This window comes from Protopterus annectens, chromosome 12.part0 (assembly GCF_019279795.1).
Source record: "Protopterus annectens isolate FY-2018-M chromosome 12.part0, PAN1.0, whole genome shotgun sequence".
NCBI classification, from domain to species: Eukaryota; Metazoa; Chordata; order Ceratodontiformes; family Protopteridae; genus Protopterus; species Protopterus annectens.
The window spans coordinates 573,459,604-573,484,683 of NC_056746.1; the positions used below are offsets into that span (position 1 = coordinate 573,459,604).

The 25,080-nt window shown below is 44.4% G+C and overlaps 1 protein-coding gene across 1 annotated transcript in view; it reads left to right on the top strand.

Moving 5' to 3' along the window:
* Positions 1 to 25,080, top strand: part of LMTK2 (lemur tyrosine kinase 2) — a 1,522,811-nt gene that overhangs the window by 1,063,619 nt on the left and 434,112 nt on the right. The window contains exon 10 of the mRNA XM_044089711.1: positions 1,144 to 1,293. Coding sequence (XP_043945646.1) covers positions 1,144 to 1,293 — 150 coding nt within the window. The remainder of the gene's footprint in view (positions 1 to 1,143; positions 1,294 to 25,080) is intronic.

Genomic DNA, 25,080 nt, shown 5'->3' on the forward strand with positions numbered 1-25,080 from the left:
GACCTCGTCCACATCTGTCATGGTAGAGCATATCCATTGTGAAGTTAAGGGAAGTATAATTCTTCCTTCCTGTGTACATCATTGTGACTGATGATGGAAGGCCTTCACCTCTATGACAGATAAGATTGTTTAGCACTCCCAGCATGCGTGCACACGTGCACACACACACACACACACACACACACACACACACACACACACACACACACACACACACACACACACACACACACTTCACCTCCAGCTTATTCCTGCTTTAGGCTCTGCAAAATTATAAAGTCTACCTTATCCGTTTAGCTTCCTATTTATCTGTCCTTTAAGTTAGTCCTACTAAGCTACTTGTAATTTGTTAAGCATATCGTTCAACTTAGAGACCTCAGAGATTCTTAACTAAAAAGGTCAGTGACCTCAAAACCTTGTAGTCTTTCAAGCCATGAAAGATCCAACCCTGTCTGACAACTATTCCTTCATAGCACAAATGGTTTAACAACAGATAAGTAATACAAGTATGTGATAGATTAGTTTCCCCAGTATATCCCCCACCTCTGGAATAAACTTCACTATGTGTCGAGCAGAGTAGCACCCTTGCTACATTCAAGCTAAACCTAGATAATTGGATGGGCTATCTCAGATTCTCCCCAGTTTATCTTATATTGCCTTCCTTGATGCTGGAGGAAACGTTTGAATATGGGTTATTAGCAAGACTTGAAATGATCTGCATACTTATGTGATTCTCTTGGAAATGTATAATTCTTTAGGAGGTGAATTAATTGCACAGGCTTTCCAGTCCATTTGCTTTTTGTAACTAGATTGAAAGTGGAATTTTCAAGAGATCCAAGTGTTAGTTAAATGGTATCACATGTAGTTCACAGAAATGAATTTGCCCACTCTCTGGATATTGTTTATGTGCTGCTGTGCTTCCATAGATTAGAAAATGGAAGATAGTTCAAGTTCACTTCATCTTAAAATGTTTGCATAATGTTTCAATACCAGGGGATTGCTTAAATTTAATTTAAGCTGCTATTAAATTTAGTCTGTAAATGTAACCTATATCAAGCCAGTACATTAGCTTCTTTCAGTAGACTGCTGCATATCAGTAATAGGCTGACTTTTGTAATTCTGCTTTATTTAATTTCCTTGCAGGTCACTAGGTGTTACCCTCTGGGAGCTCACAGAGAACGGTGCCCAGCCATATATTCACCTTTCTGATAAAGAAGTGCTGATCCATGTCTTAACAGAGCAACAGGAAAAATTATCCAAACCCCTGCTGGATCTGCCTTATTCGGATAGATGGTATTGTATTTCATTATTGTAGAAATTGCTGTGTTTCATCTCATTTCAAGTAATTTCTTTTGTTACTAGTCCAAAGGCAAAGAGAACTGCAGTTCTGATGTTCGGTGCCTCCCTTGATGGGTCCTATAGTTGGGGTAGTGCCTGTACTAGTCAATGTTCAGCATCTTTTAGTGAAAGTTCTTATATCTGGAAACAGCTATGCCTACAAGATGAGGCAAGACCTAGCCCCATGCATTAGCTGCATTAGTATGGCCATCTCTGAGCTTTCCAATTATTTTTTGCCACTTGTGAAATTCATATCTCAGTCCTTTGAAATTCATATCTCAGTCCTTGCTGGCACCGAACAGAAATTCCTGAGTAGCCATGTCCTTTGGCTGTTCTTTTTTAAATAATATGAATTAGAGAAGAGTCGTGGAATAAGGCCACTTGCAAGGATCACCTTGAGGTTTTCTGCCAACTCCTGATGGGTGTGACAACACTTCACTTGTAAATCTGTTGGAAGGATTGACTTGGGGCTGTTATCTCTTAGAGTTAGGTGCACATAGCTTGTTGCCTTTTTAGTCCTCCAGGACCAAGGAAAATCCCTGACTAGCAGGGGTTAAATTCCACTTCAGTCTTCTTATTTCTTTGATGGACTTGAGGTCTGGCTGAGGCATGATCCCATCTCCTACCCAGGGAGGTGCATATCAGGATGTTCACACACTCTTTCCCCATCTGTTTAGCTTTCTTCTTTGTATCCTGCATCATTGCTGGAAACAGTCCCTTCAGCCCAATAAGGATTGGGGTATTCTGGGCTGCTTCTTTAAAGATCATCCTCCAAGCCTGTTTGGACTTATTTTATTTTTATTTTACATTTGATCACCAGGCTGAGACAGTGATCACAGCTGACCATTTCCAGGTGTTGTCCCGGTGGTTGACCTCAACAGCAGTATGCCTAAGGTGGGGAGAGAGGGGCAACTGCCCTGGGTGCAAAGTGTTGAGAGGAAGAATCTGCCAATCCTGATTTTGAATGCAGTACCGGCTTTTAAAGCTGGTATTGCATTTGTTATCAAACCTGAGCACTGTAATGCCCCATGTGTGGTCTGAACTGTAGCAGCTGGTTTCTACAGTTCAAAGAATTTTTTTTAAACTAAAACCTGAGCACTAGGTGCTTCATGCATGCAAGATATAAACTGTAGCAACTGTTTGCTGCACATGTAGCAAGCATTTTGCTACATTTTAAAAACAGGAGAATTTTTATTTATTTATCTTTTTTTAACTAAACCATGAATGCTGTAGCACTCTACAGGCAGGGTATGTTGAAGGGTTTGGGGCAAGGACACAGAAACAGGGCCTTACTGGCTGGGGGGGGGGGGCATGTCATGCATCTGCCCACCTGGTTGGTGTGCTTGTAGAAGGAACATCCTTTTTTTTTGTGTATGCCCACTTCTCTTGAAGATTTAAGGGTGGTGGGGAGCTGGTTGATAGTACCAGCCCAGGGCAGTGGCTGAATCAGTTCCAGCCCAGGGCAGTGGTTGAACCAGCTATGCTTCTGGACCTCAGTGTAGAGTAGTTAGTGTATCTTCTCTAAGGTTCGTTGCCCAGGATAAAGAGATCAGGCATTTATTTTGCTGTTGGTGTAACCTGATGTCATGGGAGTTGTAATGTTACCCATAAGTATTTTGCTTTTATTCCAGAAAGAGAGTTGTCTAGGGTTTTTTTCAAGACTACCTTCTACCTGATCATTTCAGCCGTTTGGGTCATACAAAAGCATGTCTAAAGCAGATCTGGATTGCATAATAAGGGCCTTTCTCAAGATGCACATTGAAGTGGCAGTCCTCCCATCCCCTCATACTAACATTGGATAGGGCTGTCTCAGTGTCTCTATACTAGATCCTTCCCCACCGTGTGTGTTGGTGTGGCTTCAGTGCTGAGCCTGCACCTGAGGTCTGTCCCTTTGATGTCAACCAAAGTATGCTAATCAGAATTCAAAGGATCTAATTCAATGCACTCAACTCTGAGGTTCTCAGAACCTTTGACTTGACGCTGTTTTCCACATCTTTATTGCAGCTGTCTCACATGGCTTTCTTGCCACTGTTGAAGATGGCAGACCTTGTTGCCGATCACATCCACAAAACTGTTCTCCCTCTCCATTTTGGGTATTCCTTCTTTTGTTCCTCCTGTGTCCCCTTCAGGAGGGACAGAGTCATTTTCCTCTAATCCAGCAGAGGTTGGTATGGATTTTCAAGTTATGGGAAGGATTACATCTTCTCCATTGAAAGGAGAAACCCAGACTTCCATGGGGTTGATTCGACAACATATTTCACACTCTTTCATGTTTCAGCCCCAGCATGTGGCCATGGTTCAGAGCTGAGGCCAGTCTTCAAAGCTACTGCTCAGCAAAAGGAAGACATGTAAATGGAGGCAAGTTGACTCCCCATGGAAGTCCTTCACTTCTGATGCTGTCTCAGTGGATCAAGCAGGTTCCCCTCATCCTACTCTCTTAGCCACCACATTTAGCAAGCTCCTTGAGCTCATGCACCAGAGAGGATCCCAGGATGAGAAGGTTCTGTTTGAGGACTTGACACCCCCTACTTCTTGGGCCGTCTGTCTAGCAGAAAATCTAGTTGATCTAGCCATTGAAGATCATGGCAGGAACCCAACCCTTGTGAGTCAGTTACTCAGAGGCCAGACAGAATTCCTTGCCCCCCCAGGACAGACAGACATTGAAAGACCATTGGGGCCAACAGTCTGCTCATAGGTTCCATCATTGTAGTGGCATCTGCAAAAAAGGAACTGACCAAGGATACAGCTGCTGTTCATCCCCCCAGTAAAGAATCCAGGATCGTAGGCAGGTTAGGGAAGTTGTTGTATGCTTTAGATTTTTGAACTACGCCACCCATGTGAATCATTTTCAGAGGGATTTAGAACAACAAGCATTTGCTGATGTGTTTCACAGTTGCAGTCATCACACTGGGGTTATGTGCCTGCAGGTAGCCCTCAGTCAGCTAGAATACCAGAGACTTAGTATTTCTGCGTCGGATGCTGTCGCTTCTTCCATGACGTCAGGTCGTCAGGGGTATAAAAAGAGGCAGCCAACGCCATTACACCAGTCTTTCTTGCCGAGGAGGAGCCAGAAGCAGTTCACAAGTGCCAGTTGGCCGCTACCTGAATTTTTCGTTTTCCAGTTGAATAATCCCGAAGTCTTCTAAAGCTAAGTACCCCGTTGGGGATCCTTTTTTCTTGCTCTAAACCAATGTCAGAAAAAGTTAACAATCGTCTTGCCTGTGGAAAGCAAATACTTCACAGAAATTTTCATTCTTACTGCGTCACCTGTTTAGGCCCAGACCACGACGTCCCTTGCTGTCAGTTTTGTGCCTTGTTTAATGCCCAAACCATTCGTCTCCAGGCTATCGTTGTCGATAAATTCATTCACTCTCGATCACCGTATTCCAAAATGGCTTTGGTAAGCCATCCAACTACTGATATTCCAAAAAAACGTAAAGATAAAGACAGAGACACAGACAGCATAGGTCCAAAACTGCCGACGACACTTCCGTTAAGCTAGTCGCCAGTCAGCCAGTATGCAGTGAGACACCTTTGCAGCCCCTGATGCCTGCTTCTGTGGATTTGCAGGCCTCTGCTGAGACCCATTCGGAGTCTGGCATGCCGCACGGTGCTTCTTCGACTATGGAACCAGTGGATGTCTCTACCTTAGATGAGTCCAGAGCAGCTGTGCAGGCACCGGCTTCTCAGAGAGTTTTTCATCCTACCGATATTTGAATCAAACCGACGACTTCATTTTTAACTAAAACTGCCGAGTTTCTTAGGCCCAGAGTACGCACTACCCCTAGAAAACTGATGACCAAAGCGCATGCTCAGGCACCTATGCCTCAAAAACAAATGCTTAGAATAGCTGAAGACCTTATTATGCTGATTAGGGGAAGCCAGCCTTCCCCTGCTAAGAGACCAAGAACCCAGTCCCCTACAGGTTCTACAGATCAGGAGTCCGATAACTCTGTTCTTTCTGATTATGAAGACATGCCCTTATCCACCTATGAGGATTCAGATGCAGAAAAATTTATTCCTTCTGCCTCCCCTCCAGAGGATTTTTCTTTTGGTGAAACTTTGCATACCTTAAGGGAGCATTTCCATTGGGAATGCCAAGACTTTCCTCAGTCCAAAAAGAGACTCAGAGAATTTTTAGAGTTGCCTCAGCACAGGCCCTTAGCTATACCCCCTGTCCTGTGTGTTGTGGATGATGTTTTCATGGAGTCCAGTCTTATTCCAGACAATTTACCTCTGGCCCCTAAGAAACCAGACAGGTACTACAGAATACCTGATTCTCACATGTTTCTTTTCAAAAATCCTACTGCTGATCCAGAGATCATTTCCCAGGGAACTAAAGGTATTAAGGCTACTACAGCCAAAAAACATACTCCTTCGGACAGGGATTCCGGAAATTTGGACAGATGGGGTAAGAGGTTATATACCTCTGCAACTATTGCTATCAGGGCATTGAATTGCCAGTTTCACATGCTGAAATAGCATCATATTATGGAACTTATTAAAGAAAAAGTGGTAACCTTTCCAGATTGTGCAGAAATTAAAGAATTGCAAGAGCTTTTGCACTCTGCAAACTAAGTTGGCATACTTTGCTGCCCTAGAAGCATCTTGCAAGGCAGCAGTTACTGGCTCTGTACTGAGAAGACATGCTTGGCTGAAGGAGCAGACCTTGCCAGATCATGTCAGATCTAAATTACTAGACACTCCTTTTGAATAAGGACTGTTTGTTTGGTACCAAAGCAGAAGTTGTTCTGAAAAAGACGGAAGAAAAGGCTAAATCTATGCAAACTGTTAAAGAATGCCTACAAGTACAACCACCTAGATTCAGTAGGCATCGCCCTTCAAAACTCTGGTCCTTTCCAGCCCCGTCCAAGCCTTCCCAAACAAGACCCAGGGGAAACAGACCACCCAGACTATAGTCTCAGGATATGCAGAGATCTAAGCAATGGAGTGCCCCCACCCCTAAAGCAGGAAGTGGTAAGCCACCTCATTATGGAAAAAACTCAGAATGACTTCTCATCTACTTCCCAGCCCTGCCCAGTTGCTTGTGCCCCTAGGAGGAAAACTTGCCCTTCATGCAAAAAACTGGATGCCCATTACTCAGGACCAATGGGTCCTCAACATTGTATCCCAGGCGTACAAATTTTATTTCCATCCACTGCCAACCCCAAGCGGGTTTCCAGACCTTCCTCCAAACCAGTGGGCAGAGGCTCAAACCCAAGTACTTTCCCTGCTCAATATCAGAGCTATTCTGCCTGTTCCATTAGAACAGAGGGGCTAAGGATTCTATTCCAGGCTTTTCCTGGTACCCAGGAAAGAGGGCTGTTGGCGTCCAATCCTGGATCTTTCCACTCTCAACACCTTCCTGTTGGTACCAAAATTCAAGATGCTTACCCTGCAACAGCTTCTCCAAGTGTTAGCCAAGGATGCCTGGTTAGTCACCTTAGACTTAAAAGAAGCCTATCTGCACATCCCCATAAGGGAGTCATGCAGGAAGTATCTATGTTTCAGAGCAGGGTCTATGCATTATCAGTTCTCTGCACTTCCCTTTGGCTTATCTACTATCGCTAGGGTATTCTCAAAATGCCTGGCTCCAGCCATTGCATACTGCAGGCAGAGAAAATTCCAAATTTACCCCTACTTGGACGAATGCCTGATTCAGGTGGACAGACAGGAATTGCTGCTTCAGCACCTGGCATTTGTAAAAAGCCTTCTCTCTTCATTGGGGTACACCATCAATGAAAAGAAATCACAACTGATACCCAGTCAAAAGATTGTATTCCTGGGAGCAAGCTTGGACACAACTTCCCAGATGGCATTCCTCACTTCAGAAAAACAGGCCTATCTGGCAGATTACTTCAAACAAATGGCCATCAGAACCCAGCTATTTGCAAGAAAAATACTGCAAGCCCTAGGGTTTATGACCTCATGTATTCTGCTAATTCCATATGCAAGACTGCATATGAGGGAAATTCAGTGGTACTTGAAAAGTCTTTTGTGCCAACATTCTCAGGACCTGGAAACAATCATTCCTATCGCACCTTGTCTAAGGACAGAGTTCCTTTGGTGGGCAGAAGCAAGAAGCATGCAACCACAACAAGGGACTGCCTGTTACGCTACCCCAGCCCGCCCAGACCCTAACCATAAATGCTTCAGACTATGCATGGGGGGCTCACATGGCTGGCAAATGTTTTCAGGGCTACTGGAGCCCAAGTCAAATTCTCTTACACATCAACCAAAAAGAGATGCTAGCTGTACAGAATGCCCTGACAGCTTTCAGACACCTACTCTTTCCAGGACAACTGATGATAAAAACAGACAACACCATTGTTGTGTGGTGCACAAACAAGCAGGGGGGAACCCATTCTTACCCACTCTGCAGGTTAACCATGGCCATGTGGAACACGGCCTTGGACAACCAAATCCATCTACAAGCTCAATTCCTGCCAGACAAACAAAACTCACTGGCAGATGACTTAAGCAGAAATCTCCCAGATCCACATGAGTGGAAATTGGAGGCCTGCACCGTCAATCTTCTGCTCCAGAAATGGGTGACCTCAGAGATAGATCTCTTTGCCTCCCCGACAACCACCAGTTATTCAAATTCTGCACCAGGAACCCTCACAGCAGGGCCTGGAAGGTGGATGCACTATCATTTCAATGGGAAAACCTCTCAATTTATGCCTTTCCCCCTCTGCCCCTTCTCTCAAGAGTTTTACTCACAATAAGACAAGAAAGGCCAAGGACAATTCTGATTGCGCCAGACTCGCCACGCCAGTACTGGTACCCACTCCTGCGCAGCCTGACAATGGTGTCACCCTAGCACCTACACCAGACCCCCAACCCTGCTTTCCCAGTAGGAGGGACATATTTTGCATCCACAATTGCAAACCCTAAATCTTGCAGCCTGGCTTATTCCTTAGATACTACACCAGAAACCCTAAGCTAACAGGTGCTGGATGTCATCCTTGAAGCCAGAAGGCCCAGTACTAGGAAATTATGTGCTGAAAAGTGGAAAAGGTATTGTTCTTGGATTCAGGCTAAAGGAAAGGACACAGCACTGCCCTCCTTACCTTTAATCCTGGATTACCTAGCAGATCTACGTCACAGAGGCCTATCCTTCTCCTCCATTAAGATCCATGCCTCTGCCATCTCGGCTCATTATAATGCTGAGCCACCCCTTTTCTCTCACCCCCTCATCAAACAGTTCCTGAGAGAGGCAAACAACTTAAGGTCACCAAGGAGAGCACCCACCCCTGCATGGGACCTTAACTTTGTACTGGAAAAGCTCACGCTTCCCCTTTTGAACCTGCTGCTTCAGCAGAGTTAAAATTCCTCTCTTGGAAAACAGCATTGCTTCTAGCCGTCACTTCAACTAGATGAATGTCTGAGTTACAAGCACTGATGGCTGTGGAACCCTTCATTATTTTCCATGCTGACAGGGTTTTCCTCAGGACTAACTCTTCCTTTATGCCTAAAGTGGTATCCAGTGTGGCTCTCAACCAATCCATCCATTTGCCTACCTCCTTCCCTAATACTCAGAATAAAGGGGAGGGGATTCTGCACTCTTTGAACGTGCACAGACGGCTCAGGTTCTACCTTGATAGGACTAAGCCTTTCAGAAAATCTGACCAGCTGCTAGTCAGCTTGCAACAGGGGCAGATGGCAAGGCCATTTCAAAAGAAACCATTTCCAAGTGGATAGCACACTGCATCCATTTCTGCTACAAGCACCATGGAAAACCAACCCCTCAGGGGGCCAAAACACATTCCACTAGGGCTACATCTACCTCTACAGCATTTCTCAGTGAGTCCCTACCAGGGACATACTGGACGCTACTACCTAGAGTTCTGTACACACCTTCACCAAGCCTTACCACCTGTCTATCTTTTCCAAATCCAGGGCAGGATTTGCTACAGCAGTCTTGCAGGGCCTACTAGCCAACCCTAACTCTTCTTGACTGCCTCCACCCTTCCTCAGCTTTGGGAATCAATCCAAGTGTGATGATTGCAACAGTGAAACACAAAGAACATAGTACAGTTGTGTACATTTACCATCAGGAGTGGCCTTAGGTCAACTGGTGCCCTAGGTAAAAGGGCTCCATGGCGCCCCCCGCTACACCACCCGGTGCCCTCATCCTGGACTTCCTACACTAAATAAATACTGGAAAAGGACCCCTAGTAGAGCGGCGCCCTAGGCGGTCTCTCAGTTGGCCTGTGCCTAAGGCCGGCTATGCTTACCATAAATGTAGATGTTTGAGTGTATTCACTGTTGCAGTCCTGGTTTTCCTCCCTCCAGCCCCCTGGTTTTCTCCATCTCTTGTCTCTCCTCTGTGTGGCTATTCCTACTGGTATGGGTATTTACTTTTTACTGGTGGTGTTTTCCACACCATTTCCTAGCTCCCTATTTGGGGGTTCCTGACATTGGGTGCAAGAAAAACTGATGTAATGACGTTGGCTGCCTGTTTTTATACTCCTGACGACCTGTTGTTATGGAAGAAGCAACAGAATCCGATGCAGAAATACTAAGTCCTTGGTATTCTGGCCGACTGAGGGCTACCTGCAGGCAGATAACTCTAGTGTGTTGACTGCAACAGTGAATACACTCGAACATCTACATTTATGGTAAGTGTACACAACTGTACTTTCTGAGAAGTCCTCCAGCCATCAAATTCCAGGAGGCAGCTGGAGTCCTCCTGAGCACAAAGATACCTGTTCATGTGACTCATACACAGTGCAACCAATGGATGGCTAGGGCTGCAGGAGCAAGCATTACAGTGAGATGTCAGGCCTGACTGTACCTTTGTATGTTTGCAGACAACTTTAAGGCATCTTTCTTAGAGACCCATTGACATAATGGCTAATGTCTTCACCTCCTGTGTACAAGGTTCGATCTTGACCTCTGACCATTGCCTGTATGGGGTCTACATGATCTGACTGAAATCATTTTTGCAGTATTCCAAACTAATAGAATATCACCATTGATGTGTGGCTGGGATACCAACGCTTAACCATCCCTGGGTTGTACATCCATGTGACCTTACTGCATAAGTGCAGGGGAATATAGGTGGACATATGAGCATAGATTCTCAGACTGTCTTGCTGCCAGTCTGAACGCAAGTTGCATATCAGTTGGACTGATCGTTGTGTGATCATTGGTACTGTAGCTTCTTTAAAACACTGTGGTGTGATGGAGCAGCAGAATTTTATTAAATCTTTTTCATCTCAGGCATTCATTTGAGGTGTATGGCCTTTTTTTGAGCAGTGTTTTTGTGTTCTGAGATTTTTTAAAACAGATTAGTGCCCCATTGGGAACCTTCCTTTAATTACCTGAGTTGTCATGCTATATCTGTATTAGATGTCAGCTATAAGGGGTAAGTCTGAGTACGGTAAGCAAATCCTGTATAAAGATGTGAGTACCCTTCTCATGTGCCTATGAGCAGATCATGACTGCAAGGTCTGTTCCATTTGCCAGCCCTTTATAGGGAAGACTTTATGGTTCGCTCAGCACCTTCTTGGAGACCCAACATTTGTAGTGTTTGGTCCATGACAGGATGGTGGATTCCATTTCCCCAGATGTACCGCCATCCCTCAAGAAAAAGCTCAAAAGACTTAGGCTGAATACTTAGTCTGCATATTCTGACTTTTGAGGTTCCATAACCTGCAGTATGTCAGACTCGATCTCTGATGCCCTCTAACGAGACCTCACCAGAGGCTGGTATGGCATCAGAGGAAACTACTCCCACAGAGAAAAATGAAAGACAGATCATCATTTCAGAAGGTCTGGAAGGCATCCCACAGATTCTAGTAAGGAAGAGATCCCTGGTAAGTTAATTGAGGTACATCAGGGGTCTGAACCACCCCACTTGATTCAGACAGACATCACACCAAAGAAGAAATTACAGAAATCTAAGCATGTCTCTTCTCCCCTTGTTGTTAGAAGGAATGGATGGAGGAATTTTCTCAAGGCCTGCTCAAAGCCATTATGGCCATGAAGCCTCCTTTGTTTTCTATCCACCCTCCTCCTCCCATACCCCAAAAAAATACTGTGAATTCATCTTTTTCTGAAGAGGAAGATGCCACTGACTCTAATCATTCTCAAGCATACTCCTGTGAAATACATTCATAGGTGAATACTGGGCTAGTTGCCCTTGAGGGCCATTTTAAGCCTAGCCAGTTTCCCTTTCTGTGTTCAACATAACATATCCAATTTGGTTATAGATTGACCTTACCCATTCCATGATCACTAATTGTATATTGACCCTAATGAGAATAACTGGGATCATACCATAGATAATTTGCGGGTACCCATGCATGGAATAAAGCATTTAGGAACTACATCTTTTCATTAGTAGTACAGGGGTCAGTCCTGGGGTACATCTACTGTTTCCCATCCATAGATCTAAGTTGCGCTTGAAAATGGACAGGAATGACTATAGCATTGGTATCCTTTGCAATATATACCTGAGCCTCCAAACCATTCTGTTGATATTGCAGAAGAGATTTAGACCCCCCCCGACCGAGTATGTCTGATGCCATTTGACTTGCTGATGTGCAGTAGTAATGGGTCGGAGGATGCCTTTTATGGCAGACACAGGTAACCTCTTACAGTCTGGAAGTTCTCCTCTGGCCAAATCCCTTCTGATGATGAAGACTCCATCTCCCCTGAATTTGCTGTTGAAGAAGCTTCATTTATAGAGACAGTTATAAATGTGATGAAATATTCTGAGTGGGAGTCTAGAAAGATTGCAGAGATCCAGAAAATATATTACAGTCTCTTGGAAATGGCACTCCAGCCCCCTTCACCTGTCCCTCCAGTTCTGGAGTCTTTCTTGGATGTGTTCCAGTCTTCATCAGCTACCCCTGATTTTCAGCTTCATGCCCTCAAAGAACAAATTTTATTAAGTTCCTGATTAACTTAAGTGCTTGTATAAGAATCCCATGGCAGACCCTTCGACAGTATCTGTCTCTCTCTCCTGATAAACCTTCAAACCTTCTTCCCAATGCCAGTGCCCTCCTTCCCTTCAGACAGAGATGGTAGGGCTATGGATAAGTGGGGGAAAAAGGTTTATACTGCCTGTACTCTGACATTCAGGGCTATTAATTATCAAACCCAGATGATAAAGTACCTGTTAAACAAGCTCTACTCTTTAAACAAGGTAGTGGTGGATTCACAGGGATCAGATGCCAGATAGCAAATGTTGTCCTTACTCAAGTAGCCAGATAAATTGTAGTTATGGTGCTGTGGAGACCTCTTCCAGGGCAGCTGGTACTAGCTCTGTCATTCGCAAGTATGCATGGTTGCTCAATCAACCCATACCAGAAGATTCAAAGCCAAACATTGATTCTCCTGTGGACAAGAACATTTTTGTTTGGTTCACAAGCAGCCTACTTATTTAAAGCCCTACAAGAAAAAGGCAAAACAGTGAAAGACTACAGACTGATTCTGTTATCCTCTGTGCCTAGATACCAGAGGAATTAACTGGCCAAGCCCACTTCTTTTGTTAGAAGGAACTCCCGACCCATTCAGAAACACAAAAAGACTTGCAGAAAGAGTCCAAGAGAAACAACAGAGGAATCCCACATCTGCGAGAGGCACCCCTTCTGGAAAAATCACAGTGACTGTTTTCAAATCCCCCCCCAAAACCCTTGGTTCTATCCAGCCTGTCTCCAAAAGGTTTACTCAGTCAGTCTCAAGCTGGCAAAGTAATAACACACCACTGGGTGCTTTCCATTACAAAAAGGGTTATGTCATATCCTGGGAAGAACTTCATCCTCTGAATGGCATACCCCCTCCCCACAACCAAGTCCATGTTCTACCAAACCCACACTTCAAGAATTGCAAGCACAAAGCACTACAGAACCAGTGTCCATAGAACTTGTAGGGTTTACTTCAGACTCTTCCTAGTTCCATGAAAAGAAGAGCAGTGGAGACCAATACTGGATATGTCCATGCTAAACACTTAAAAGTTCCAACCTTCAAAATGTTCTCACTGCACACACAGTTTCCTTTCATACTTCTTCAGACATACCTAGTAACTGCCTGTTTCCATATACTCATTCACACCTCTTGAAGTAGATTCTTCAGGTTTTGTACTGGCTCATCTCACTTTCAGTGTGCTGGTTTGCCTTTTGGGCTTTCCGCAGCCCGAAGAGTTTTCACAAAGTATCTAGTACCAGTGATAGCATTCAGCCAAACTTTGGAAGTTCAGATTTTGTCTACTTAGAACTGCTAATCCAGGCTGCCTCACCACAGATTATTTTGCAACATCTCCAGTTCACTTTCAACCGTTGCTTGCAGCTGGGGTTCACTGTCAGCTGCAGAAAAATCTTCCCTCCAGCCCACCGAGGACCTTGTGTTTCTGGGCTGCAGATGGACACCAGAAGGGTGCAGTCCTACCTTTCTCACATAAAAAGTGCAGAATCTTACAGCTTACTTTCTCGGCCTTTCGTTTCTTGACCAGGGCTCAGCCAGGGAAATCCTAATAGCTTCAGGTTTCAGGGCAGCAACTATCTCAGTGCTTCCTCTAGCCAGAGACTCGTACGAGGAAAATTCACTCATACCTTTAAACAGCCTGGTCCCAACATTCTGATCTTCTAGACACAGTGATTCCTTTCATACCTTGTCTCAGAAAAGAGCTCTTATGGTGGGTGGTTCAGGTGAAACTCAACCTAGGATTCCCCTTTATCCCACCTGTCTCAGTTTAGGAAATGTACATAGATGCCTCATCTGAAGCTGGGGGGGGGGGGTGTCGGACAGTCACCCGGAAGACTCCAGGGCAGATAGCAACCAAAATTCCAAAAGGAACACATCAACTTGGAAAGAGATAAGGGCCCTTTTCCAAGCTCTTTAGATGTTGTCACTTATCTGGAAACCAGGTTCTCTTTGAGTATTCACAGACGACACAATAGTCATGTGTACATAAACTATAGCAAGGAGGCACCAGATCATACCAGCTGTGTAGATAAGCACAAAGGGCCTGGGATCTTGCCACCTAGAAAAGCATTTCCGTAGTTGTCATGTACATCCCATCACAGGACAGTGTGAGGGCAGACTCATTAAGCAGGGCCTTGGGAAGACCCTCACAAATGGACCCTGAACATACAAGTCTTCCTGGACATCCTTCACTACTGGGAGGCACCTCAGATATATCTGTTTGCCTTAGAGAGCAACAGACAGCTCCCTCTCTTTTGCACCAGGAACCCTTGCCCCTCAGCCTGGAGGGCCGATGCTTTATTTTTTTCAATGGACAGGGAGGTTTGTCTGTGCTCTTCCACACCTTTCATTCCATGGGTTCTGCTGTGTAGCCAAGGGCAAACACTGCAAACTGCAGCACAAGGTGGATCTCCTCACACAGCAGACGGGATCACTATAACATCCCAACCTGTCATCCCTAAACCTAAGCTTGTGGATTATAGGATTCTGATTTTACTTTCAGGCACCAGTTTACAGAAGATGTCATTTAGGTTCTCCAAAAAGCTCTCAATAATTCTACTTAGCCAAATGGAAGAGATTTTCTTTCTGGTACCATAGAAATAACCAGAACCTCAACAAATCAGAGATATATTCCATCCTAAAATATCTGCGTGAGCTCGCGGATGCAAGTCTTACTCATCCATCAGAGCCCACCTGTCTCCACTCTCTGCTGGAAGGAGTTCTACATCTTAGATCACCATGGAAGCATGAATCCCCTCCTTTGGATCTCGTCTTCATACTGGAAAAGCCCACTCTACCTCCTTTTGAACCAGCAACTTCAGCAAATCATCACCTGGAAGGCTATTCTGTTTCTGGCTGTCATTTCAACTGGGAATCTCTCAGAGCTACAGACACTTATGGCCATTCTTCCCTTTCCTATTTTTCACAAGAGCAGGATGACCCTGAGGGCTAACCCCTCCTTCATGCCAAAAGTAGTGAATAAATTCTCTCTCAACCAGGTGATTAATCTACCTGCTTTTTTCCCAACCCATAGAACCAGGAGAAAGACTTCTACACTTTAAATGTTCACAGACAGGTAAGGTTTCATTTGGACAAGACCAAGTATATTTGTAAGCCTGAGCAGAAGTTTGCCTCTTTCATGGACTTGAAGCTAAGCAAACCAGTATCTAAACAAACCATTGGAGGCTGGATCTCAAAGTCCATCTCCTTTTGCTTTTCTCTGCATGGCAAATCCTTGCCTTCATGTCCTCAAGCTCACTCTACCAGGGTAGTGGCATCCTCTGGTGCCTTCTTCAAAAGAGTGGATGCCAGGGCCATATTGGAAAGTGCCACCTGGTTTTCTGTACACATCTTCACTAAACACAGCAAGATTGATGCCTTTTCACAGTCCAGAGCTGCTTTCACTAGGTCAGTCTTCTCTTGCCTCTTAGACATTTCCTTTATCCACTAGCCAAACCCCCATAAGTTGCCTTCAGCTCTGAGAATTGCATATTTGTCTGGAATACTACAGTAGTAATTTCAGTCAGGTCATAATTTAGTTCTGCTACAACTTACCATAATAATAGATGTCCTACTGATCACTATTGCAGTATTTCCCATCCTCCTTCCTCTTTTAGTTGGTTATCGTCTTCTCTCTCACTCTCTCTCACTCTTGTCTTTTTCTACTCTGTAGAGTATGACTGAGAGGGCTTCTTATCAATTCATGCCTGGTCCCTCCTAACGGACCAGTCTCTCTCTCTCTCAGGTGTCTTCAGGCCACTGCCTTGGAGGTAGTCTAATTGTCTATGCTTATATGTCTATCTGTATAACCCTACACTTAGGAATGGAGGTTATACTTTAGATGTATGACCCACAGAAGTTTAAGCTATGGTACCCCATCCAGACAGCAGTGATCACCCATTTGTTTGGAGTACTGCAGCAGTGATCAGTAGGACATCTACTGTTGTGATAAGTTCTTACACAACTGTGCTTTCTCCCTCTGTCTCTGTGGGGTTCCTCCCACCTCCCACAAAGGTGCTGAGTGTTTCCTACTCAAACTCAGCCAAAAATTGAGTTGTAAGCAGCAGCACAGACTCTAGATGGTGCCTATAAGAGTAAGATTTGTATAAACCAACCTTTTGGGCATCAGTTGTGGTGCTCGATATCCTCAAGATAAGAGAACATGGATCACAGACTGCTAAACATGTCAGGACTAGCTACTCAGTTGTGTAAAAATTGGCTGTAGGTGATTAGATGCGTTAACTAATGTTGCCAAACATGGGCATGGATATTTGCAGGCGATAAGTGGGTTCAGTGCCCAGCATACTCCAAACTACACTCAGGACCCAAGCTAATGATGAGAAGGATGTATGTGCCCCCTCTGGCCAGTGTGTGCCTGACACATAACCAAGCAGCAGTGGGGTCAGTAAGCTATTGGCAGGCCACTGCCCAGTTTCCCCAGCTTGGGTTACCTGGAATACTTCTGTTGAGCCAAAGCCGGATGTAATACTACTCAACCTGTCAAACTTGAACTAAGAATTATTGCACTCAGTGTAGGTTCACTGGGAGGACACAACTTGGAAGTGGATGACATGATAGTAAGGAGGAGGTTGACCATCTTATGTATCCACCAGTCAAGATGGAAAGGTATTGCATTAAAGCCACTTGGCTTGGGATCCAGAATCCGTTACTCAGGAGGAGGACAGACTAGAAATGGCATGGACTGTGGTAAGGGAGCAGCTTCAGAAGACAGGGGGTGCCATCAGAATTTGTGACAAACTCTTGGAACTGAGTCGTCAGTATAAGGATAGGGCAGTATTCAAAATCTCAGCCTATGCCCCACAACAAGGTTGTGATAGTGAGGAAAAGAGCGCATTCAGACAGCAGCACTTGCTGGACCTTCTAGATAAAACAGAATAAACGTTACTCAGTTTTGATAATGAGGAATCTGAAGGCACATATCGGGACAGACAACAGGATGTGAGGACTGCTTGGGTCTACATGGGTGGGGCAAGGGGAGTAAAGGAAGGGAGGCCATTCTAGACTCTGTCTGGCAAATGACTTCATGTTGGCCAATACCTGGTTCAGTAATAGAGAGTCAAAGGATCACATAATAGAGTGGTCAACATGCAACTCAGGCAGACTTCTTCCTAGTAAGGAAAGGGCATTGGAGTAGAACCAGCAGTTGCAAAGTCATCTGTAGTGAAACAGTCATCCCACAGAGTAAACCATTGGTTGCCACAACCAGCTACTATCAGTGGTTAGGGAATGCTGTAAGGTCAGCAGAGACTAGGCTGAAGACTTGGAAGTTGATTGGAGTGAAAGCACAAGAGTTCAAGGAACTTCTTGGAAGTCTAACACCTTAGGAAGAAGAGGCAATAAGTAGAATTGAAGAATGGTAGCACCACAGAATAGCATGTGTGAGGACTGGAGAACAGGTATGTGGCCGAGCAAGATATGGAAATAAGGTACATAAGAAGAGCTGGTAGGGGAATGCAGTAGTCCAAGAAGTCATCAAAAGAAATGAGTGCAGGAAAAAGTGAGAGCTATAAAAGATGGACAAGCCTAAGAAAGAATACTGGTTGCCTAACAAAGAGGCTAAGTGAAGAGTTGCAGTAGCAAAAAACCGTGCAGCAGAGGAACTCTACCACCTTCTGGAAAGTGAGTCAGTAGATGGTACTAAAACTCCTATCATGTTGCAAGGCAAAGACAGAAAGATAAAGAAGACAGACACCCTTCATAAGAGATGCCAGCAACAACAACCTGCTCACCATTCCACAGAACATCAAAGGCTAATGGAAGGAGTATTTCCAGCAATTTCTGAATGAAGATACCACTACAGAAGCTGTACGGCACTAGTCACAGCCAATGATGAAAAAAGAGGAGGAACCCACCCTAAAAGAAGTAAGAACAGCACTAAGGAAAACAAAGTCAAGAAAAGCAGTAGTCTCACATGAGGTCACAGCAAATATGACCAAGACATTGGGTGAGCTAGATAAATGGCTCCTTGTGACTCTGTATGGAGAGAAAGGCATTTTCCATATGACTGGAGAATAAACATACTCTCACCAATATGCAGTCTATTACACTGCATGAAAATTCTGGAGAAGATGATTGATAAACAAGTATGCATAGTAGTAGAAATAGTAAGATGGGAGATGAGCAGTTTGGATTCAGATCAGGATGCAGCACAACCAACCCAATTTTAAAGATGATGAAAGAGTCCAGCTGGACTTAGTGAAAGCATACAAAAGGTCCCAAAAAAGCTGATTTGGGCAGTCCTGCAGCGGTTTGAAGTCCCAGAAATATTGGTAGAATTGATTCAGACTATGTACAAGAACCCATTGAATCAAGTATTTACAGTGTTTGGTCTCGCAAAGGGAATCCCTTGGGGGGAATGAGTGTGCATCGGGGTTCAGCTCTGAGCCCATTGGTGCTCATACTGGTGATGGACTACACCAGTAAATAGGTCAGAGGGGGAGATCAACAGATTTGCTATATACAGAGGCTGTGGCATCACAGGCAAGACCCCAAGAATGAACTTCAGCAAAGGACAGAGGAATGGAATGCAAAACTGAAAGCACATGGGATGAAACTGAGTGTAGATAATTCAGTTGTAATGGCATCAAATGAAGGAACTCAGAAAAAGCTGTGAGCTGATGTAGAAGGGAAAATAGTGGAACAGGTTAACAGTTTCAACTATCTCAGAGGGGTGGTTGAGGAGAAGGGAAGCCTGAATGAGGAGGTCAAAGCTAGAATCAGAGGTGTTGCAGCCAACTGGCAAAGCATGTCAGGGGTAGTGTATGACAGAAGAATGCCAAAAAAGCTGAAAAGTAAGGTGTACAAAACAGTGGTACAACTAGTACTACTGTATGGTACAGAAACCTGGGCAGAAAGAGCAGAGCAGTTGAGGAAGCTAAACTTTGAGATGAAGTGCCGGAGACTGGTGGTTGGATGCAGTCTGTGGGGACATGCAAAGAAATCGGAGCAGAAATCAAATTCGCTCCAGTTGTAGAAAAAATCAAAGACAAGAGATTATAGTGATTCTGGTTAATGCAGAAAGAAGAAAATCTGATGAAGATTTGGGACAGACGAGAAGAAGGCAAGAGGAAACCAAGGGCATCTCGCAAAGAGGTAGATGGATTGTGTGAGAGAAAACCTGCGACATTTAGGCATGACTGTCAAATAAGGTAGGAGAGTGGCATTGAATTGACAGAGATGGCGATAATTGACATGACACCCAGAGCTCATGTGGAAAATGGGGAAAAAAGGTGTAGATGATGATGATGTAAGACATCCTTCAAAAATGCGTCCCCTGTGATGGATCACCTGTGTTTGGTCCATCTTTGAAGGAGAGAATGCAGAAGTATAAGTAGGGTGACAAAACACTTTCTGCTGTTGGAGTGAGATTTAAGACCAAGCGAAGTTATTACAAAATTATTCAAAAGGGCCCAAAGTCACTTTGGTGTAGGAAATTCAAGCATCAGTCATTTCATTCAACTTCTAACAGGTAGCCGAGACAGAACCGGCCACCATAATGGACGCAGGTCTGGATGTGGGCCTTTTACTGAAAGGCAGGTACACTTTCCCTAAAGAACTAACCAACTTTTGCCATCTGGGGGCAGTCAGGGGTCGTTTATCCCTCTACTCTCCCATGTGGGTGGCCATTGTGCAGGACAAATGGGTAAGAAGGGTAATATCCAGAGGCTTTACAATTCCCTTTTCCCACTCACCTTAGAAATTAAAGCTGATGCTTCCAAATGTTCCATCCCATCAGTTATAGTAGGTAAAAAAGAAGATTTTTCAAAACAGGCCCACCTGATAGGTTCTATCAGACCAGAAAGGTCATTATTTTATTCCAGGTTCTGTTCTAAAAGAAATGAGAGCCTCAGGTCCATTGTGGACCTCCTTCACATAAACTTCTACTTGAAAAAGACCTAGTTTTGGACAGTCACTGTGTAGTTAATTTTGCTTTGTCCCCAGGCAAATGATTGGATGTGTTCTGTAGATCTCCAGGATGCCTGCCTCCACATCAAAACAGCCAAAGCATCTCAAAAAATGTCTTTTCTTCCTTCTGGGAGCCAATCAATTTCAGCTCAGGAGTCCTGCCATTTTCTGTCCACAAACCCTCAGTTGTTCACCAAGTGCATAGCTGTAGTGGCAGCTCAACTATGGCTTCAGAGAATGAGGTTCTTTTCCCGTCTAGATGACTGGCTCCTAGCTGTCCCAACGATGGAGTCAAACTTGGGACTATTTGCTCCAACATTGAATGTCCCTGGGGATTTGCATGCGCTATCAGAAATCCATTCTTCAGCTAACACAAGCAATTGGATTCACTAATTGTTACCTGGGCACGACTATTTCAGTAGTGTCTTATCCAGCAGACAGAAGTCAAACACGGAGCTGTCCATGTCTTCCTCTTTTCCACCTTTCCTTCAGCTGCTGTGGCCCTTAAAGTCTTGGGACTAATGACTTTATGTATCCAAGTGCTACATTTTGACACAATAATTCTGCAGTTTTCTAAAAAAGCAACTGGTGTTGGCTTTACCAGCCTTTGTCAGCTCTGATTATCATAACCCGTCTTTGCAAGCAACAGTTACAGTGATGGCTAGAGTCCCCATATGTACATTCTGGGAGATGATTTGTTCTACAACTGCCAACAGGTAGCAGTGGTGACCACAGGCATCTCTTCCCTGTGTAGGAGTGGCATTACAAGGGGAGGATGGTCCAAGAGTTACGGAGTCCAAAAGAGGCCAGTTTTCTCATCATGCCTTGGAGATGTGGGCGGTCTTCCTAGTGTTGCAGGAACTTCTGGACTACCTTCCTCTGAGAGTGATTTCTGTTCAGACAGACAATATAACAGTTATTTGGTACATCAGCAAGCAATAGAGAACATGGATCATATTCCCTATGTTGAGAAGCAATCAGGGTATAGGAGTGGGCAATAGTTTGTTTTCTAGTTGCAAAGCATAGTTATGGGTCTCTCATTTGCCTCACAAGCAGGCTAAGCAAGTCAGTCTTAGTACTCAATTGAGTGATCTCTCAATACAGTGGTAGCACAGCATATTTTCAACCTCTGTGGCCAACTGTGTTGTGATCTATTTGCTTCTCCATATAGCACCAAGTGTAGCAAGTTCTTCACCATGATCTTACTAGACGGCGAGTCCTCAAAAGATGTTCTGGTCAAGCAATGGCCTCCTGAGCTGCCGTATGCCTACCACATGAACTCTTGATTCCCAGGTTGTTACATAAAGGGAGCAGGTGCAAAACATCCATGATTGTCCTCTCTTGGTCCAGGTAAATCTTTTTCCACTTGTTAGGCCTTATATCTGGGAATCCTTCCTCCTGGATCCTGGATCCTAAACATGATCTTCTTTCCCGCCCATCTGGCAAGCCTCACCTTTACCTTCACATTCTCTGACTAACAGCCTGGTTTCTCCACTGGTGATGGACAGCAACCCATCCATTTCCTATGGTGTAGTTTGGATTCTGTCAAATTGTTCCTAGGTGTGTAGAAGATTACTAGGCTAACAGCTCAAGAGCCCTTACAAGCCTAGCTAGTTTTACCCAGATTTTACCCAATTTTCTATCCCTAGAAGTAAGATAACAAGGGTCAGCAAGTGGGGTTTTGACAATTTTTACAGACTTCCTCTGTCCAATAAGGGACATGGGTACCACCCCAGGAGTGAATTTGCGATTTTCCATCCATTGATCAGATTGCTCTTGAATATGGTTAGGGAAGGGTCCTGCTACACATGAATAGGAAGCCTATTTCAGGTGGGGCAATATCTGGGACACGCATCTTTCTGTCCAGCATGACCTCTTCATGTCAGAGATCAGGTTTAGATCCTTGGAGCAGGTAACCCTTGTGCAGTTAGTTTTGTGAATATGCAACATTTTCATCAGGGCTGACTCAGAGACTGCCTTGTAGGTCAGGAATAAATCACCCCTCAGTAGTTGGTAGGAAACTGAGTACTGAGATAGGACTTTTAATCGGTCCACATATGACATGTAGGTTATACACTGTATTTTTTTGATGAGAAACCTCTGCGGACACTGTTGTAGGTGCCTGGTGAGGTACATGCCTTAAGGTGCTTTGTACTCAATTATTGGTCTGATGAGGGCCAAGTACAGTGGTACTATGATGTCCTTAGATCTGGATATCATGCCCTTACTTACAAGCTGAACCACATAGAAGGATTTCCTCAATACCGTGGACACACGGTGGTCAAATCTGAGATTACTACCTATCTGGTTACCTAGATCTCTCACTACTGGGTTGACTGTTGGGGGAGTGCTATCAATGTTGTAATTTGCAGGAGTATCTGATTTCCTAAAGGGTGTTATGCACTTCTTCGCATTTAGTGAGGGGCCATGGCTCTGACACTAATTATTAGTCTACATCAGTCTTTTCTTTAGGCTATCAACATTGTTTCGGGAGTCAGTGATTGCCCCCACCTGGCAGTCATCAGCAGACTTCATCAGCCAGACACCATCTACATTTGCCTTGACATCTAAGAAGTATATCCCAAACAGGAGTCCAGGCAGTGAGTCCTGTGGTACTCCATTGGTCACTGGCCTCATGCTGAATGTGGATTCCCCTACTCTAGTAACGTGTCCTATCCCTGAGCCATTTGATTGTCCATCTGATGACGTAGAGATTTATGCCCGATTTTGTGATTTTTTTTTTTCCCTGTAATACCCAACTGGAGTGTTGTGTATTTCGGGAAGTGGAAGCACATCTCCATCTGGACACCTGCCCAGGACACTGACCCCTTTTCCTGCCCCTATTTCAGATGTTCTGTGTTTCTTAGCTGTCCTGTTTAATTCAGGTGCAGTTAGCAGACATTTCTAGCTTTCACGTTGGTCAGGTGCAGTTAGCAGACATTTCTAACTTTCACGTTGGTCAGAAAGCCCTTTTACTGGCTTTTCACAACCTTTGCAAAGCCATCCTCAAAGGCATTTTTTTTGTACAGCCTCCAATTAGAGAGGAGAGCCAGCCCATCTGTGAGACCTCAGTTTTGTATTGGAGGCTTTGACAAAACTCCCATTCAAACCATTATCTACAGCACAGTTGAAGCATCTGTCATGGAAAACCTTATATCTGGTGTCAATTTTCATTAATTCCTCAACTGATTCAGATTTGATCCTCTGATCCGACTTGGCTGTTACACTAGCTCATGGCCTCCAGAAACTCTCGAGCCCCTTCCGTACCCATAACACACCAATCCCTAACATCCCTCAGATCTCGTTTGCTGCTTTAGCGTGTAGACATGGTCGCCTTCAACTCCCGAGTGTAGAGCAGGAGATAAGTCTTTTTTGGCATATTTCTTAGTCAAAACTACATACTTAAACTTTAATTTTAAAGTTAATATTCTCCGTATTCTTATAATTTGTACACCTTTGACTGTACCTTTTCTTCTACCATTGTTGGTAGGGCTAGCCTTCCTTCCTTACATCTTTTACACTTAGTGTATAACTTTTCTTTACTATAGTTGGTATTTTTCTTGCCCTCTTTACAAATTAATTGTATGTCTTCATTTGTCATCATTGGTAATTAGCTTTTTCTCTTCTTTCTAGTAAAGAAAAAAAAAACTAGCGATTTTGTTATTGTTATGATTTTTCTGTTTTCAGATTGTCTGAAAAAGCAGGGTTTAAAACATGTGATAAGTGTGGGTACAAGTTGCCTTATTCTGATGCCTATAAGCTTTGCGTATATGGCTTGGGCCCAGGTCATATACAGCAAAACTGCAACATCTTCCGTTGGTTTAACCCCCAAGTATTGTCTGACAGGAAAAATAAATTGATTTTGAAAGGCTTGCTGCCAACTTCCTTCTCCAAAGCCTTTACTGGGGCTCAATCTCCAAACACAAAACTAGAGACCCTACAAAAAGGTCTAAACCTTCTGAGTCTTCATCCTCTTTCTCTTCAGTACCTAAAAAGAAAAAAGGGAAATTGCTCATGGTCTGACCCTCGTCTGATCCAATCAAGCCTGTACCAAATCCTACACCCTCGGATCAGAAACCCTTACAGAGGGCAACTTATTCTCCTCATCTGAATCCAGTAACATCCAGAGTGCCTTCTGCCTTTTTAGAGAGGCGCTGTAAAACTCTACCATCTTCATGTTCCACCAGAAGTCTCACAGAAGCAGATGTGGTGATGAGTGCAAATTCATATGGGAATTCATACGGCTCCTACTCTTTCAGGTCAGGAGGTCCAGTCATCTGCTACTCCAGCTATCCCTCGGATCCATCCTCTACTTCTCAGATGACTAAACTGTGAGCCTCAACATTCTACCGCACAGGGACAGCCAGCTCAAAGCTTCCAGACTACCCATCAAGGTATCCTAATCTCTTTGGACACTTCACCAGACCACCCCACAGAAGAAGTTCCTAGGAAGAGAAGGTGCAAAAGGAGGCACTTGGACTCTCCTCAAGACTCCGTCACTGTGGATGGAGGAGAGGGGTTCCCAAAATCACCACCCAATGACATCTCATTTGGAGACATTCATGAGATCCTTATGGTCTTCCTAAGACCTTTCTCCAGAGGAATCAATATTTCTGGCGGCCTTTGGAGCTGGCCCATCTACCTCCTGGGTTACTCTGCCCGCCAATGAGCTCATTGATTTGGTCTCTAGTTGGACGTGGAAGGAGCCTGATGTGGTTGAGCCAATCCCCAAGAGACCAGACTGGATTACGGCTCCACCAGTAGGAAGGGAATTTTCGGGTAAAGGGGTGCTGGCAGCCACAAAAAAGGAACTTGCGGAACAGAGTTCTACTGTCCATCCTCCGAACAGAGAGTCTAGGGTGATTGATAGATTTTGTACTC